This window comes from Triturus cristatus, chromosome 12 (genome assembly GCF_964204655.1).
Source record: "Triturus cristatus chromosome 12, aTriCri1.1, whole genome shotgun sequence".
NCBI lineage: Eukaryota > Metazoa > Chordata > Amphibia > Caudata > Salamandridae > Triturus > Triturus cristatus.
Window position 1 is genome coordinate 809,670,259 of NC_140595.1, and position 17,509 is coordinate 809,687,767.

Below are 17,509 nucleotides of genomic sequence, written 5' to 3' on the forward strand. Positions count from 1 at the left end.
GGCGTCAGTCCCTGAAGTGTAGGTTTGCAGGACTTAGAATGCATAACGCAGGGTTCGTGGCAGTTGTAGCGCTGTGGGTCGCCACCCTCGTGGGTCGAGGCGCTTCCTCCAATCCCTGGGAGTCCTTTCTCAAGAAAAACCCTCTGACCTGGGAGACCCTGGGGAGCCGCTTTGCTGCGCCAGGCATTTCTCTTGGCGGGGTCTTCGGCTCCAGTGGGGGGCGCGCAGGACCCCCCTACCGCCCGGTGGCTGTGCAGTGCCTAGAAGCCGACATGGTGGTCACAGTACAGAGGGACCTCTTCGGGACAGGCAGGTTGGTCCAGCCGGGGGACCTCCGGCTGGGGGCCGCTTTCTGCAGCTTCAAGTCTGTTAATGCAAACAACACTGTCACTTTCCAGGTGGCGCTGCAGGACTGTGGTAACACTCTGCAGGTGAGTGCCGGCCTCTGGGCGCTATCCGTACTCTTGTGGGTTTATCGGGTCTCTCTGTGTGTGAAAAGATGGCTTTGGGCCCTGAGGCCGCAGTGAAACCTGACATTATAGTGACCCCCTTGGGGTTAAAAAGGGCAGTGTGTCCTGGTGCCGCCCCCGTTATGATTATAATGTGTTGATCCCGCCGTCGAACCTCTGATTTCAGTGGGGTACACCCACCCACGAGGGTCGGCGGGCGCAGCTCGCACCCTCACCTGCTTCCTTACGGCAAACGCTGCATGGTCCCTAGTTTTGACGCATTTCCTTGCTTCTACTTCCTCGGGCGATGTTGGGAGTTCACTAGCTCCCCATCCTGGACTAGAGCTGGCTGGTGACTTAAAGTTTTTAGAATCGATTTATCCTCTTCTGTGTAAAATGCGTTACTCTATGGCCCGGTAAGCCTGAAGTTATGACGCGGTAGGGCAAACGCTTGTTTTAGGTCAGTAGGTAATGCGCCTGCAGCTGGCCAGCAAGCCAAGCCGATTAGCTTTGCCAATGTTTGTTGGCAGTATCAAATGAGTAACCACATCGAATAGCTAGAACAAAACCAGTTTTAAGTTCCCACAGTGAGTGTGGATTAAATCTTACTAAGGTTCGTGGAAGGGGAAGTAAATGGTCTCTGGGGTATGTCATTCACTCATGTTCTCTACAACCTCCGACAGCGCACGTTTGATCCCCTGCATCTTGCACCCCGCACGTGCTTCTCGTAACGGCTGTAAGCACTACGTTCTTTCATCCTGTCAATATTTAAACCGCTTCCACCTCCTTCACCCTCTAACATACGCTCAGTTACGAGGCACGTGAGTGCCGCACTGTGCACGCAGCAGAGAGGCCAATGATCGGCTGTGTAGGTAGGGGCTTTACGACGCGCTGAACCTCGCACCGCCCCAGCTAGGTCACTTTCCACGACCTCCTCTAAACACCCATTGGCAGCTGAGCTCGCCTCGCAGAGGACCCGGTTCGGCCAGAACATGACCAGACGAGCTGCATTGAAGCAGCATCCTGGGAGGCCCAGATACACTCAGGGAAGTAAATGTAAACGGGGGCTCCCTCACCGGCAGGGGTCACCTGAAGTGTGTGGTCTCAGTCGCAGTTGGGATTCCCATTATGAAATTAAAGCGGGTCAATTGTATTTTTTTAGGGCGGGGGAGGCATAAGAATGGTTAGCCTGTTTGATAATTGCTGGGCCTGAGACCCGGGGGAGCCGACCCACTTATTTTATTTATGGAAACTTGCTATCCTGCATGGGAGCTTCTTGGCGCTAGGCACAGAAGGTTGGCATGAACAGTCACTAGAATTAAAGAGATATTAAAAAGCCCCGTCTTGATTGGCTTTTTAAGTTTAACCTGATCCTCACATAGCCGAAGACACTTGAAGTTTATTCCAATAACCTGGCACCAAATGGGGAAATGATCTTGCCAAACCTGCGGATGAGGTGTCTAAGAGGACATTTTGTAAGATCTTAACCTGGGAGGGCTCATCCAAGCGAAGCTTGACATGCGCATAGAAAGCCTTCATCAAAGCCTTGTCCACCTGTTTCAAGCAAAATATATTGAAAATGGTCTATTTTTATGGACAGCCAGTATAGGTCCCTTAAAATGGGGGTCACGGGCGTAGGGGGGGGGGGGGGGCAGGTTACAAATGAGCCGGGCAGCAGTATTGTGCACCTCTTCGAGTTCTGATACCGAGGCGTAAACTGCTCCTAGAAGTGAATTATTGTAATCCAGGCGACTGGTATCAGCCTGTGCTAGAGACTTTCTATATCTGGGGAGGGGGCACGGAGAAGTCTTAAGAGCCCCTTGGTGGCATAGCGGGTACCATAGTCCATCTAGGATTGCATCGGTAGGGCTCGATTCATCTTCACCCCCAGATTTATAACTACCTGTTCAGGAGCAGGAGGTGGACCAAACTCAAAGCAAGGCCCTGGAAATGTGATCGACTGATTGAGTCTGGTCAAAAGGAGTCGCAGTTGCATGTCATCCACAAAGGATGTGATCTCCAAACCATGTCCTCGCCGTCTGTGCCAGAAGTCCCAAGTACAGATTAGACTTGGCCTCGGGCAGGAACCCTGTGGAACTCCTTGGTTTCTAAAGGTTTTGGACCTGAAGGAGTCCAGATGGATATTTTGGGTTCAGTTGTCTAGAAAATCCCAAAGCATGGCACTGGCACATATGGCAGCCACATAGTCTATGGCTAAGAGTGGAATGCGAGACTGTATCAAAAGCCGCAGACCACTCCAGTAGGATCGGCAGAATCGTGGTCTCTGCCTTTAAAGGCGGTCTCATCCGGCTGCCACCAGGGCTCTCAGTGCCATGGGATGCTCTGAAAACCAACTCCGTTGTCTTGAAGTTTATACTCGTCAAATTATAATTGGGGGGGGGGGGGGGGGGGAGTTGTCGTAGCCTTCTAAAACTTTGGCGCGTGAGGGTACCAAAGAAATAGGGTAATATTTGGAAATAACCTCTGGGTTAGCTGAAGGTTTCTGAAGGATGGACTAACTTGTGCACATTTCCAACTTTCCAGAAGCTTTTGGAGACGAGTAGCTCCCTTACAATTGGGGCGACCGCTGTATTCAAGCCAGCTGTTCTCCTAGGGAGGCGCAGGTCAAGACGAGATCCTGAGTTGGCTAGTGTTGACACCCATTAAAATCTTGGGGGTGACAGCACTTCCAACAGCTATAGCAGCTTTCTTAAACAAAATTCTCTGAATCAGTAGAAAGGAAGGGGGGGTGGGGGGGCTGGAGTAAAAAGCCTAATGTTCGTGCCTGGCCGGCTCCTGGAACCAGTCACTATGCGATCGTGTCTAGCACTCAAGTGCTCGCAAAGCCAATAGCTCTGGCTTAAAAGTTTGCCATTGATTGGATTGTGGCATCCAGTAAGTAATCATACATGAACTCTTGAGTCAGTGGGTGGATGAACAGATGCCAGTAAAATGCACAAATCAAACATCTACAAGATGACAGAAGATAACATGTGGTTATCTAACACAGCAGGTAGAGGCCTGAAATAATGAAACTAGACACAGCAGCTGAAGCCCAGTGAGCCCAATGGGTGTTGCGCGCCTGGCCAGGTCTAAACTGGGATGGCATGGTGAGAAAGAGTGATGGATTTAACCCAGATCTCTTGACTGGGGGTGGATGTTTTGATTTGTTCTGTTTTCCGTCCATCAATTGTATTTTGCATCCATCAATTGTATTTTGCAATGACCGATGACTCCTGACCCTCTGTGGGTATAGTCTTATATGGGTTAATGAATATTTTTATTACACTATCTAGCAGATTCTAAGCTGTCGGGCCTTCTGGGAGTCTAGCAAGATTTATTAAAGTGCAAGTCGACTACCATTGTTTTGTCTTTCCACAAAATGCCCAACTGCAGACTTTAAGGGTGGATGGGTCTGCACCTTGTTAAAGACCTATTGGCGCTCGCATGTTACATCGTATACAAATCAGGTTTGTTGCCATTTGTAGTTACTTTTCATTCTAAACAGATCGGACCTACAGCTTGTCACCATAGCCTACTCTTTAAGAGCAAAGTTTCCCACATTACATCAGCTTACATTTAATTTTCAGACTTAAACAAGTGTACACAATTAGTTTGGTAAGCAAAATACTCACACTCACACCACGGAGGGCCTTACAAGATTTTTCCTCATTGCAAAGCTGTAACAAGATTCCCTGGGTAGGGGGTGACACCAAAACCCTTGTCTATGGTAATTTGAGATTTAGAGTTTAACCATTAGCCCTCGAATAGTTGCTGACTAACATGCCTTTCACAATCCATGTCAGCCCAGCCCTACTGCCTATATCTTAACTTCATGTAAATTCGGGCCTGTTATTGGCTGGTGACTGGATCTACTGTATGGCTTTCTTAAACGGAGTAAAGCCTATGGAAGTTGACTTCACAAAAGAACAAACCAGGTCTATAGTCTTTAACCATTGGCTTGACTCTGACACCTATATGGGCCTGTTGAATGTCTATGGTATTTCTATAGCACGAACCTAGTCAAAAGGTAGTGGACTGCTCTCTATTGTCAGAGAAACCAAAGATGGTGGCAGATGGACGATGGCTGCTTGGTGCACTGTGATTCTCTCTAAAGAGAAGAGGCTCAAATCTTTCATAGATTGACTCACTGGGGTACAAGGTGGATATGGGCCTGTCCTGCTCTCTGCCCAGTCTAGCTAGTGCTGCCGGTGTTTGGCATGTGTTGCTTCAAGTCCAGACTGGTGCTCAAGGGGCTGGAGCAGGAGTGTTCTGGCAGGTGCCCCAGGTCCAGCTCTGGGCTCGCAGTACAACATGCACTAGGTTCACGAAACATCTCCTTCCTGTCCTCCAGGTCACCCCGACCCTGCTGGTCTACAGCTCGATTCTGACTTACAACCCGACTCCATCCAGCAGCGCAGTGATCATCCGGTCCAACCCAGTGACCGTGCTCATCCAGTGCCTGTATCCCAGGTGAGTGGACCTTGCCTCGCGGCTTGGCATCTTGATCTTCACTGCTGTGGATGTAACTCGGCTGCTGTGGTCTCATCTCTTCCAGGAATGGCAATGTGAGCAGCAACCCCATCCGGCCCACCTGGATCCCCTTCAGCTCCACGGTGTCGGTGGAGAGCAGTCTCGTCTTCTCTCTGCGCCTGATGAACGGTGAGGCGGCTTTCTAGTAGTCATGGGTGGAGGCAGACTTGAGGGCCATGGGACTCTGGGTTTAGAGCAGTTCAAAGGTCCTGGCCTCAAACCTGCTGTGTCCATGTTCCACCTTTGCAGACAACTGGTCTGCTGAGAGGACCACCACCACCTTCCAACTGGGCGACGTCTTCCACATTGAAGCTTCGGTGAACACTGGCAATCACATGGAGATGAGAGTGCTTGTGGACAGCTGTGTGGCCACCCTGACTCCAGACAAGACCTCCAGCCCCAGATATGACATCATCACCAGCAATGGGTAAGGACAGGGACTGATTGTAAAACCATGTAAGGGCAGGAGCCGGAGTGGTGGACTTTGGCAGTCGGAGACATAACTTTGTACATGAGCCTGTGGTAAAGACCCTTCCTTGCATCCAGTGGGCAGACCAGCTGCAGCATCTGTCCAGACTTCTGGGGGTAGGGGGGGGTCTGCAGCAACTGTCCAGGCCCTTCTGAAAGGTGGGTCTGACAGGAGCTTGAGTTGCCATCAATGCATACTTCAGTGGGTGAAGACTGAGTGCAACCAGCTCTCTCTAGACCAGTTACCCATCCTGGCTTTAACTAGGGGCTTAAAGTTGACCATTTCGTGCATATTCCTGGGGTCTCGGTTGCAGGAGAGACCAGACTAGGAATGGGCAGGCTCAGAGTTGGCAGGAGACATCATATGCTCTGGAGTCAAACTCAGCAGTTATCCATGTGAGGGGTATTCTCTCTAGAGAATGGGTTCATCCAGAGTACTCTGGGGAACAACTTGCACCAAATATATGCAGATCCCTTGTGGTGGGGGGGGGGGGGGTGGTGACTTGTGATGCAAGGACATGCTATGGAGAACACCCTGCCAGTTGGGTCTGAGGAGCCAGGCAGCACAGGACTGAAGTCCAGGCCACTGAACCCCTAGTCTCCACATTTGGGGTGAAAGATTTGGCTAGTGCGGCAACAGTTGGTATCCCTGCGAGCATACCAGAGGCCACCTTGGCTGCAGCGCTCCAGGGATACCAGAGGCCACCTTGGCTGCAGCGCTCCAGGGGAGAGGGATACCAGAGGCCACCTTGGCTGCAGCGCTCCAGGGGAGAGGGATACCAGAGGCCACCTTGGCTGCAGCGCTCCAGGGGAGAGGGATACCAGAGGCCACCTTGGCCACAGCGAGCAGCACTCCAGGGGAGAGGGATACCAGAGGCCACCTTGGCCACAGCGAGCAGCGCTCCAGGGGAGAGGGATACCAGAGGCCAGCTTGGCCACAGCGAGCAGCGCTCCAGGGGAGAGGGATACCAGAGGCCACGGCGAGCAGCGCTCCAGGGGAGAGGGATTCCAGAGCCCACCTTGGCCACGGCGAGCAGCGCTCCAGGGGAGAGGGATACCAGAGGCCACGGCGAGCAGCGCTCCAGGGGAGAGGGATACCAGAGGCCACCTTGGCCACGGCGAGCAGCGCTCCAGGGGAGAGGGATACCAGAGGCCACCTTGGCCACAGCGAGCAGCGCTCCAGGGGAGAGGGATACCAGAGGCCACCTTGGCCACAGCGAGCAGTGCTCCAGGGGAGAGGGATACCAGAGGCCACCTTGGCCGCAGCGCTCCAGGGGAGAGGGATACCAGAGGCCACCTTGGCCGCAGCGCTCCAGGGGAGAGGGATACCAGAGCCCACCTTAACTGGCTAGTAAGTAACTTGTGTGTTCAGGAACGTCTGCCAACTGCTCTTGATTAAGTTCTCTTAAGATCACTTGGCAATCTTTGCTGCTTTTGATCAGTTGAGTTTCACCCTGCCTCCATATCAGACCAGCGCCAAGAGGCCATGGTTACAAGCACTTTTGAAATAAGATTGACTTAAGAAGGTGCCATGAAGGGCGACCTATAAATTGATGCGCCCTCCCGCTGCCCCACAGGACTGCAGTCTGATGCCTTGAGACACTGATCCTGCATCTGTCGCAGCCTAATGACGAGGAACTAGTCTCGCCACACATCTGGCTAGAAGACCAGTACATATGCTGCGACTAATCACAAACTCTTCACTTTCTGAAACAAACTACCTCTAATGAAGACTTGTGTGGCTAGTTGATCCAGTGAAGTCTGGGCAGGCGGGCACCTTCTACTGGGCGCCAAGTGAGTCTGTGGCTGTGCATTGGGGGGGTTAAAGAGTTAAGACCTCCCACTCTTCCCAGACTGCATAGGACACTTGTCTATTGAACTCTGCCAGTTGCCCCCTTCATGAGTCCTTGAGTTTAGTCACTTCACTGCTGTGTCTTGGTTCCAGGTGCCTGGTTGATGGGAAGCTTTCGGACTCCTCCTCTGCCTTCATCGCTCCACGGTCCCAGCCCAACAAGCTGCAGTTCACGGTGGATTCCTTCATCTTCATTGGAGACGCCAGATCTTTGGTAAGATTACATTGTGATCTAGAAGCTGGTTGCAGAGCTTGGCCTTCCCAGAAGGCACCCTAGACTCTGTCCGAGCCCTGACCTCTGACCTTGTCCTCCCCAGATTTACATCACCTGCAATCTGAAGGCTGTTGATGCCTCCATGGTCCCCAGTGCTGAGAACAAGGCGTGTTCGTACAGCCGAGATGGCAGCAGGTGAGGAGGTGCTGGTGGGTTGGGTGCGCTGGTGGGTTGGGGGTGCTGGTGGGTTGGGGGTGCTGGTGGGTTGGGGAGGGTTTGTGCTGCTGGCCTCCATACAATGCTTCTCTTCCAGCTGGTCTCCTGTAGAAGGCTCCAGTGGTATCTGCAGCTGCTGTGACACCAGCTCCTGCGATAGGACCCTTGGGAGCTCCCGTCTCTTCAGCATGCACGGCCGGCGAGCGAGGAGAAGCGAGGCTGCTAGATCTGGTAGGCTTCTAATAAAGTGCTTCCTGATGTGAAGAAACATGGAGGGTGTGCTCCTAGTTTAAGACAGGCTTAATTTTAAATGCCTCCTTTTTGCTTTACTTGGAAAGGAGTTCAGGAAAGTTGCACAAATTAACTCTTGCTGTCAGTCCTTTTTGTATGATGAAGCCATGTGCTTGAGTGGGGCGGGCACACATACAGGAGTCCCATCATACGCCAGGGCGTGGACCACAAACTACCCTGCGTTGTCAAACCATTGATGGCACGGTGAATGAGCATCACCCGGAGTAGTGTCGGTCTAATCATGGACAACCCCCTCTGATTCCCCATCTGCCTCTGAGCCATCTCAACGGTGCAATCAGTAATGCACCATAACCCGTCCCACGGGTGTAGTGTGGGGCCAGTCCCTTAAATGGCTGGTGAAACCTTTGAGCCTATATCATGCGCAACTCTACTTTTCCATGGAGTTGCACTTGCTGAGTAAGGGCTTGGTAGGGTCTGTAGCTCCCACCCTGAACTGTTCCTTATTTAACTGGGGGGGGAGGGTTAGGGTAATGTCTGGAATGCTAGAACCTGAAATGTGAGTAAGTGGCTTACGAAAGATCACTGAGGGCTGTCGTGCAGACTTCCATATGGGATCGCTACATATGGCCCGACAAGTGAGACATAGTGCTGGGACCATAATGTGGCTTTAAGGCTCTAAAAAGCATGCACTTGTGACCTGCTGGAAAACTTGCAGTATCTCTGGAAGGGTTGGCGTGTCCCCTCTATGAATGCAATAGCTTGCTCTCTGGTGGCTCCCTGTCTTGTGATGGGAGTGCCTCTGACATCTGCAGGGGCATCTTTAGTGTGCCCCTCCTTTGTGGCATTTGTCATCTCTGGCTGGTAGTGGTGGCAGAAATGCCCATTAGTACCGAAAGGGAGGCCCTCTTCATCCTGGCTCATGGGTGTTGGGTCTAAAGGCCTCCCCCGGTGAAGGTCTGCCTCGCTCATTGGGTCCTTGGCTCCATCAGCATGTGAAATGATGGAGGGGGCAGGTAGGAGGCTCCATCAGCATGTTATGCTTTGTGTGAGTACAGGAATACATTTGGGGTTTGTTTGGCGATATACAAAATGGCCTGCTTGGTTAAGGATTCCCAGGTCCCTTTGTACTTGGAGACTGGGTGTTTACTGAACCCTCACCAGAGAAGACTGTGTGGGAAGCATACTTTCACTCGCGTTGTGACAACTGGAAAAGAGTTGTTCTCCCCACGCCCCCTTCTCCCTACCCCAGATTGTTAATAAAATTGGGCAACAGCAGCTAGGGGCAGAGATGCCTTGCCTTCCTTTGTAGGTATGCCACTTGTTTCTGTCGTTGCTTGGAGTATCAACCCTCTGGGTTACAAAACCTGACTGCCTTTTTTGGCTTGGCTGACTAGCCTTTGAATGCCCCCACGCAACAAGTGGGATTCTACTTGAGAATTGGCTGCATGTCCAGCAACCTGTAAATATTCTCTACTGATGAAGGAATCCTGAAACGCGGGTGTCTAGAGATTTCAAAAGACTGCATTAGCTGAAATGACAGTTTTCTGAAACTGTACTACAACTACCAAGATGCTATGGGGTAATGGTGCTGTTACATGCAAGCAGTGCGTTCCTACCCACTTTGCCAGTGTGGACTTACTACACAAGGCCAGTTCAAAGGATGGCTCCTGTAGAAGACACTCCTGGCGAACACTGCTCATTCAGGATTGGCTAAGACTCCACCAGACCGCAGCAGAGTGACTGACCAACTGACTTGCGTTTCCTCTTGGATGGACCAGAGTGCCAGGGGTTCTCACTGACTATTGCAGACCACCACAGCAGTGTGGGGTGAAGGAAGCAGAGCCCTTGTAGGTGACAATAGTAGGGTTATAAATACAACAAAATCCTTGGGTCTGAACTGTCCGTCCGTACACAATCAACAAGACTCTCTCAAACGAGGACAGGGGCACTGAACTACGAACCTATCTGCAGGAAGGATCCTTTCATCATTTGGGATTCTCCTCCCAGAGGAATACCTAGTCCCCCCCGCCCCCCCCCCCCCCCCCTCCCCCTCCTTCATACTGGTAAGCCTGCCTGGCAGCCAAACTCACCAAGGCAGGCCAGATCAGCATATGGAGCTCCAACTCTACTTATCTCACTTCCTCCAACCTTCTGCCAAATTCCCCCCCCCCCCCAGCCAGATCTCCTCCAGGACCTTGACCCTCTGGACAGACAAGCATAGCGCACATTGGGAATCTCCATTCCATGTACAGCTTGTGTTTCTCTCTACATCAATCAAGATGCAATGCTCAGCTGTTTACTTTTAATACTTGTCATTTTTTGATAAGCAATCTTTTTTGTTTTGTTTGACAAGAACAAAGACCGGCAGCAGTTCTGGACCATGACTCCCAACCAAGTGAGAGCAAAGACAACACAGTTGACTCCACAAGAGATTGAATAACATAAGCATTCTTCACAGATTTTAGGTTATTCCACCGCACCCAACCATTTGCCCCACACCCTGCAAAACTACTTAGGACAACCCCATGCAGTGTACATTGGTCACTCTTGTGCTGCACACCAGTCCACCTTCTGCCACCTCTAAGGGCAAGGCGATGTTGGAAGCTTCCAGGAGGCGGCTATGTCCTGTTTAGCTACCACCATGGCTGTGTTGAAAAATAATTTCTTGTTCCTGGACCTGTCTAGCCATCTGTAATCCCAAGAAGTGAGCGAAATGGGTCGTGGGCAGCCTCCTACCCCAGGACTTCTGTAAGCTCCCACAATTTCACCAGTCGGGGGCATGCCCATACCATGTGAAAAGTCGGCTGGGTTGTGGCCGCACCTCGCACAGGAGGCGGTCAGACTGTCCTGTTGTAGGTGTGCTGGGGGTTAAGTAAGTAGTGTGCAGATAGTATAGCTGGATTAGGCAGAGTCTGGCAGAGGCAGTGATCGTCTTGGGTGCCATGAGGGTGTTGCACCAGTCCTCGTCCAAGGGACCCACCCATTCTTCCCATTGGTCTCCAAGTTGGTCCAGTGAGGTCTGGGTGTTAACCAGTGTCCGATAAATGCAAAATACCCCCTTTCCCCAAGTCTCCCAGCCTAGTCTGTGGTTCACGAGGTCTGTATTCAGGCATCCTAGTGCCATCTGGGATGGCGTGCCGCAGATGCAAATATTTCTAAAATTGTGTTGGGTGCAGGGAATATCTGTATTGAAGGTTAGAAAAGGAGCGCATGTGGCTGCTCGCCCATACATTCCCCCCCCCCCCGAGCTGCAAGATCCCTATGGTCCCACACGAAACCCCTGTAACCCACTGACTTCCCGGAGCCATGTGCCATGCCACAGGGGCATGTTTGGTGAGCTTGTGTGTCCACTGGGTATGACGCACAGCTGCCCACCAGGCCAAGAGCACGGATCTCATGACCTCTAGCAAGGTGGATGGGATGGGTTCCCCATTCATTGGATAGGATTTTAGGCAAGCCAAGCTCACACAGTTCAAGCCTATAGGCCGGGGTCTGACCAGCCCCATTAAACCAGTTGTGTATAAATAGGTGAGTCGCCAAGTACAAATATGCCATCCCCATGCCCCTGTCAAACGTAGGAATCCGGCAAAGATTCAATGCCAATTAGGGTCTCCCCCTTGCTGTCATCTGTCAATGTAGTAGAGGGCTGATCTTGCCAGCATTATTTAATCGCCTCCATGGGGCATGGGGGTCTAAGGTGGTAGCTCACACCTGGCTCATTGTTTGAAGGGTATTGGGCTCAAGATGTTAGAACACACCTGATTTGGGTTGAACAGTTCATGATTTGCTTAAAGACTGCAGGTGTTAATGTGCCAACAGTATCTGGGATGATTGTGGTTAGAGAATGTGATGTGGGCATGTAGCTGTTTAAATCTTAGTAATTGATGTTAATGCACCTTTCACTTCTTCCCCTTTGCAGAAGAAACTGTTGCAGTCTTGGGACCTCTGGTCATCGTGGCAAATGAAGGAAAGAGCAGCATGGTCTTACAAGGTAAGATTCTGCTTGTGCTCTTAGCTGGAGGGAAGGTAGAATATTTGATTGGGGTCTCGAGTGACTTTTGTTGACCATAAAGTTGGTCTCTTCTGATCCCCTGACATCTTTACTGGGCCGTAACTTTGTATATGGTCGTTCCCTGACATTCACTCTTCCATTGCATTTCTTAAGTTCAAGTCTGGGGGTTCTGGTCTAGTGATGGAGTAAACCTATAGAATGCAGCCTTGGCTTGGGTCATGCTCTGGCTGCATGAGTTGGTTGCCCTGCAAGCATCGCCAGTGCTTGCTGGAATCCATATGCTGCAGTCAGGTCTTTGTCTTGGCCAACGCCTCTTCATGCCGAAGACACTGGCTTTGCCACCGCCCCACACTGCTCGATTACAGGCTCCTATATCAGCCAGTGTCGGTCAGCGTTGGTCTTAAGCACCTTGGCAGTGTGTGCAGCAAGAGTTGGGATTCAAGGCCGCAGCATTGGGATTCCTTCAGTGGCACAAAGCTAGGATTAAAGCCGCAAACACTACTGGTTGCAGAAATGAGGTCTGATCTGGTGTCCATATTGCAGTTGACTCCACTAATAGCGTCGTGTGGTTAAAGGGGTAGTGTTCTGGCTTTGATCTTCTGGAGGGAAGCCACATGCTCGGGTTGAGTATAGCCTGGCTGGGTGCAGTATAGGTGTGGCTCTAGTTTTGTGGGTGGCTTCTCTTTTTGGGTTGTGGTGGGGAGGTCCGTTCTCCCAACCATGGAAGAGCCACTGACTAGCATGGAGTCAATGCAGACTTCTTCATTTGGCCACAATTCTCCATCGTTCTGGCTTGAATGGTTAACTATTAGCGTGTGAGCGTCTAGGATCTATTTATGCAAGTCTATCTACAGGTAATTATCACTTCACCCTAAGTATTTAGGGTGGGGTTGATCCAGTATGGCATTACATGTCTACCGACCTTGTTCCCACTAAATGAGAAATGCCAGCAAATTCCTTGTGTTGAGTAACTGGATCTGTGATGGAAAGTGGGAAAACTGAAGTGGTCTTTCTGAAATTGACTCCATGCAGTCACTCTTGAAATGGGGGGGGGGGGGGGGCTCCGGGGAAAGCATGGGGGGGGGGGGAGATTTCTAATCCATCATAAGGCAAGGCCAAACAGACTAATGCAATCTGATTCAAATACCCCTCTGTTGCTGCTGAATTCTGTCTACAACTTGAAGAAATGTTGGTGCAACAATCCCACATCTTGCACGTGGTGAGGTCTGGATACAACTTAACACCATGTTCTCTTCTTACAGGTGAAGAGATGGAGCCGTGGTCTGTTCTTGGACTGGGTTTGGTGGGACTTGCTGTTCTCCTGTCGTTTGTCACTTTAGGAGCCATGGTTGTGTACAAGAGATGTCGAGATTAAGTGTGTGTGGATTTGTGCAATAAAAGAAGAAAATCTAGTGTTTGGTTTTTTTTTGATCATTCAGGCTCTGCCTGGCATCTGGCATTGTATCTGTGTAGTGGGTGGACTTGCTGTGCTTCCAACACAGGATGTCTGGATACTGGGGAGAACCAGAGCTTCTAAACAAAGCGTCTGAGTGCGTGCTGAAGTCTCTTCTCAACCCTCATCACAGCCTGATGGGCTTCTGAGGTCTGGACTACATATGGGGAGTTTCACCGGCTGGCAAGAGCATGCACTGGGCACTCAACCACTTGGTTTTCAGGCACTTTAGGCCATCAGCAGTGACTGACGAGCAATGGCAAGTGACTTTAGATGTGTGGAAGACCTTTCTGAATACTTGTAGGCAGATGGTGGGCGTGGAGTGAAGGACTGGAGTGACACCAGCTGGGGAGGCATGATGATGGGCTACATTACCACTACAGGATAGATGCGCCTGTGCCACTTCATGCGCGGCATGGTGCAAGAGATAATACTTAATAATTCTCACACCAATAGCATCTGTGTCCTTTTGTGGATCAAACGTTCTCCTTGAATAAATCCTACCTAATCTTCAATGCTGGTTGAAATGATCCAATCTAGGACACAAGATTGTAACCTGAAAGTGTACTCCCCTTGGCCTACTTCAGATTGCAGCAAGGTATTTTCAGTCATGAGATGAGCTCATAAAGATTAAATCCAGAAGCTTGCTTTCAATTCTACCCTTTTAGCTACACAAGATCACAACTCTGGCCACAAACCTAGACCCTTTGTTGAAGGACAAACCCTAAGGTACCAAGTGGTCTGCTGGTGTTAAACTGAAAGCAAGACGCACAAATGATGGACAGAATGCAGAACAAGTTAAAACGTTTGCCCCCCCCCCCCCCCCCGGTCAAGAGCAGAGTTAAATCCATCCTTTTTGCATTTGTCCCCCTGAGTGAGACTGGTATGCCCAGATGTGGTTCCCATGCCACTGGAGTCTAGCTATCCTGGCTGAGGGGTGAAACCCGAAACTGGTCCTAGGATGCTTGTTGACACAAAGGCGGGTTACACACAAGCTGAATGCATTGTCATTTTCCATGGATGGGTGTCTTGCTGATGTGGGTTGAGGTCTCATGCCAATCTTCGGTTGAGGATGGGGAGGGCATGTTTTAAGTCAGTCATGATGACTTCGTTTAACAAGTAAAGTGTTAACCTTGTATGTCCTATGGATGGTTATAACTTTTATTTAAATGGGCAATGTGGCTCGATAGGAAGCATTTGAGGGATGTGTAGGCATGGCATTCAGTGCTCCAACTCAGTTCAGTTTTTTTTTTTTGGGGGTGGGGGGAATTGTTCTGTTGATCAGTGCTACAATTAAGGGAGGTTCACTTTTTGCCATGCAAGTATTCAGACCACTGCAGTCGCTTAGATGTTAAATTCTAGTGCTTCACTGCAGCAATTACAAACTTGAGTTGCATGTGTTTAAGGAACCCTCTTGGGGGTTCCCCGGCCTATCAAGGCAGAGTGGTCTGATGCCAAGAGCAGTCTGGCAGAACTGGGAAATGGCGTTGGGGTCTCTTGGGTAAGAGTAGGTCTCCACATTGCATTAGACATCACAGCCGCCCTGTAGGTTGTTTGTTAGTTGGCAGTGTGGGACTAGATGTGCTCGGACTCATTGTAGTAATCGGTATTTGAGAGCGTGCTCTGTTGCATTGGGTTGGTGTGCAATGGGGGTGTTTGTGGAGCAATCGGTGGATGGACCTTGCACCTGGGAGAGCAAGTGTTGCCAGGCTGTGACACGAAGTGTGGAAATTAATTACAGCCACTTACTAATTAGATCAAGAATCTACACGGTCCGGTTACAATGTCTAGGAGTGGCACTCCTGGGGTGACCCAGTTTGTTAGGTCTCGCCTGACCCAGCCCTTGCGCTGGTCTGGCGAGACTTTAAGTAAGGGCTTCAAAAAATGCCATGGCATTCCTCATGCGTCGCTCAATCACGATCCCTTTCGCATTGCGCGTGCACCACTCGAGACTGCCACTACCACCCTGTGGCGTTAAATAGCAACGGCCTCTCCTGTATTTAAAGGCTTGCAGGTACCGGTTGTGTAATTCAGTGATATTGTGCAATAATTAACATTGGTATTATGCAATAATAAACATTTTACAATAACTATGTGCAGATCGGATTCTTCTCAGAAATCAATCCCTTTGTCAAGCCATGACCACCCCATGTGCTAAACAATTTAATATTACTAAAGTTGAGATTATAATTAGTGTGCATATTTACATCTTGTAATTAAATCCTGCGTAACAAGACAGCTTCATAAGTTCAATACATCAAGCCAGTACAGGAATCCAAGTCTAATAACCTATGATACAGAGCCACCCGATTCATCTAATCAAAAGCAACGGAGACCTTCATCTGATTCGAAACCTCCATGCTTCAATGTGTGCATTGTATTAATTGGGTTTGTAATTAGTAGAGTAAACACCCAGTCTACTGTTCTGGTATGACAGGGTGCCCTACACACACCTACAAACCGAGTTGGAGTCATATTCATGTTTTCCACCGAACACATGCCTACAGGGATTCAAGGGTTGCTGTGGGATCCCCAACATGCTCTGCCATGCAGCATCGACTTTCACGCACAAGATATCTCTTATGCACACGCTCTCCCCCTCCTCACTCCCCCTCCTCTCGCACGCTCTTTCTCGCACACGTGCATGCTTTCTCGTGCACGCTCTTTTTTTGCACACGTGCGCTCTTTCTCGCACACGTGCATGCTCTCTCGTGCACGCTCTTTCTCGCACACGTGCATGCTCTCTCGTGCACGCTCTTTCTCGCACACGTGCATGCTCTCTCGTGCACGCTCTTTCTCGCACACGTGCATGCTCTCTCGTGCACGCTCTTTCTCGCACACGTGCATGCTCTCTCGTGCACGCTCTTTCTCGCACACGTGCATGCTCTCTCGTGCATGCTCTCGTGCATGCTCTCTCGTGCATGCTCTCTCGTGCATGCTCTCTCGTGCACGCTCTTTCGTGCACGCTCTTTCGTGCATGCTCTTTCGTGCATGCTCTTTCGTGCATGCTCTCTCGTGCATGCTCTCTCGTGCATGCTCTCTCGTGCATGCTCTCTCGTGCATGCTCTCTCGTGCATGCTCTCTCGTGCATGCTCTCTCGTGCATGCTCTCTCGTGCATGCTCTCTCGTGCATGCTCTCTCGTGCATGCTCTCTCGTGCACGCTCTTTCTCGTGCACGCTCTTTCTCGTGCACGCTCTTTCTCGTGCACGCTCTTTCTCGTGCACGCTCTTTCTCGTGCACGCTCTTGCACTCTCCCTCTCACATGCATGCATTCTTGCTCTCACACACGGACACATGCGCATGCTCTCTCCCTCTTTCATACACACCCACCGCACGCTCTTTTCCTCTTTCATACACACCCACCGCACGCTCTTTTCCTCTTTCATACACACCCACCGCACGCTCTTTCCCTCCTGCGCACACAGGTACTCATGCACACATGCATGCTCTTTCTTTGTGTAGTGCCGAAGCACCATTGATTCCTGCTACGCACGGTAAGTCATTCATTTGTGCTTTTATTATGTTACGAGGACCCCCTTGCTCCCTGCCAGGCCTCCAGCACTGGTTGGGTGTAGTTACAGTAAGACCTTCACTCAAGCTTTTAGCTCGACTGTGGTATGATACAATTTTTTATTTAAGGATTTGTAAAGCGCCTGGTGACCCGAAGGCATCCCCGCGCTGTAAGAGCTGAGTTAGTCGGGAGGGGAGGGGGAACTTACTTTGGGAAGAGCAGAGTTTTAAGATGTTTGCGGAAACGCAGGTGGCAGGGTTCCAGACTGAGGAAATATGAATTTTGTGATCAGTTATGTCCCCTATCGTAGACCCCAACGGCTCCATGTGCATGCTATAAGTACATGTATGTTCCCTCCAGTTCCAGTTTTGAAGACGCAAATACATGTGCGTCCACCGTCAACATGTCCTCTTTCAGATCCACCATGAATGGGTCAGATATTCCATTCCTAAGTATGAAAGGCCACCGACTTTATGTGGTTCACTTTCCACATTTTACAGATTCAGGCGAGTAGGCCCTGAATTCTGCCATCAAGCCTTTCCTGCTTT

The 17,509-nt window shown here is 50.5% G+C and overlaps 1 protein-coding gene across 1 annotated transcript; it reads left to right on the plus strand.

Moving 5' to 3' along the window:
* Positions 1 to 2: 2 nt before the first annotated feature.
* Positions 3 to 13,408, plus strand: ZP3 (zona pellucida glycoprotein 3). Its single transcript, XM_085637834.1, has 9 exons — positions 3 to 431; positions 4,804 to 4,922; positions 5,008 to 5,111; positions 5,232 to 5,409; positions 7,396 to 7,516; positions 7,620 to 7,711; positions 7,830 to 7,963; positions 11,904 to 11,975; positions 13,259 to 13,408. The coding sequence occupies exons 1-9, from the start codon at positions 39 to 41 to the stop codon at positions 13,369 to 13,371; spliced, it is 1,326 nt and encodes a 441-aa protein (XP_085493960.1). The 5' UTR covers positions 3 to 38; the 3' UTR covers positions 13,372 to 13,408.
* The last annotated feature ends 4,101 nt before the right edge of the window (positions 13,409 to 17,509 follow it).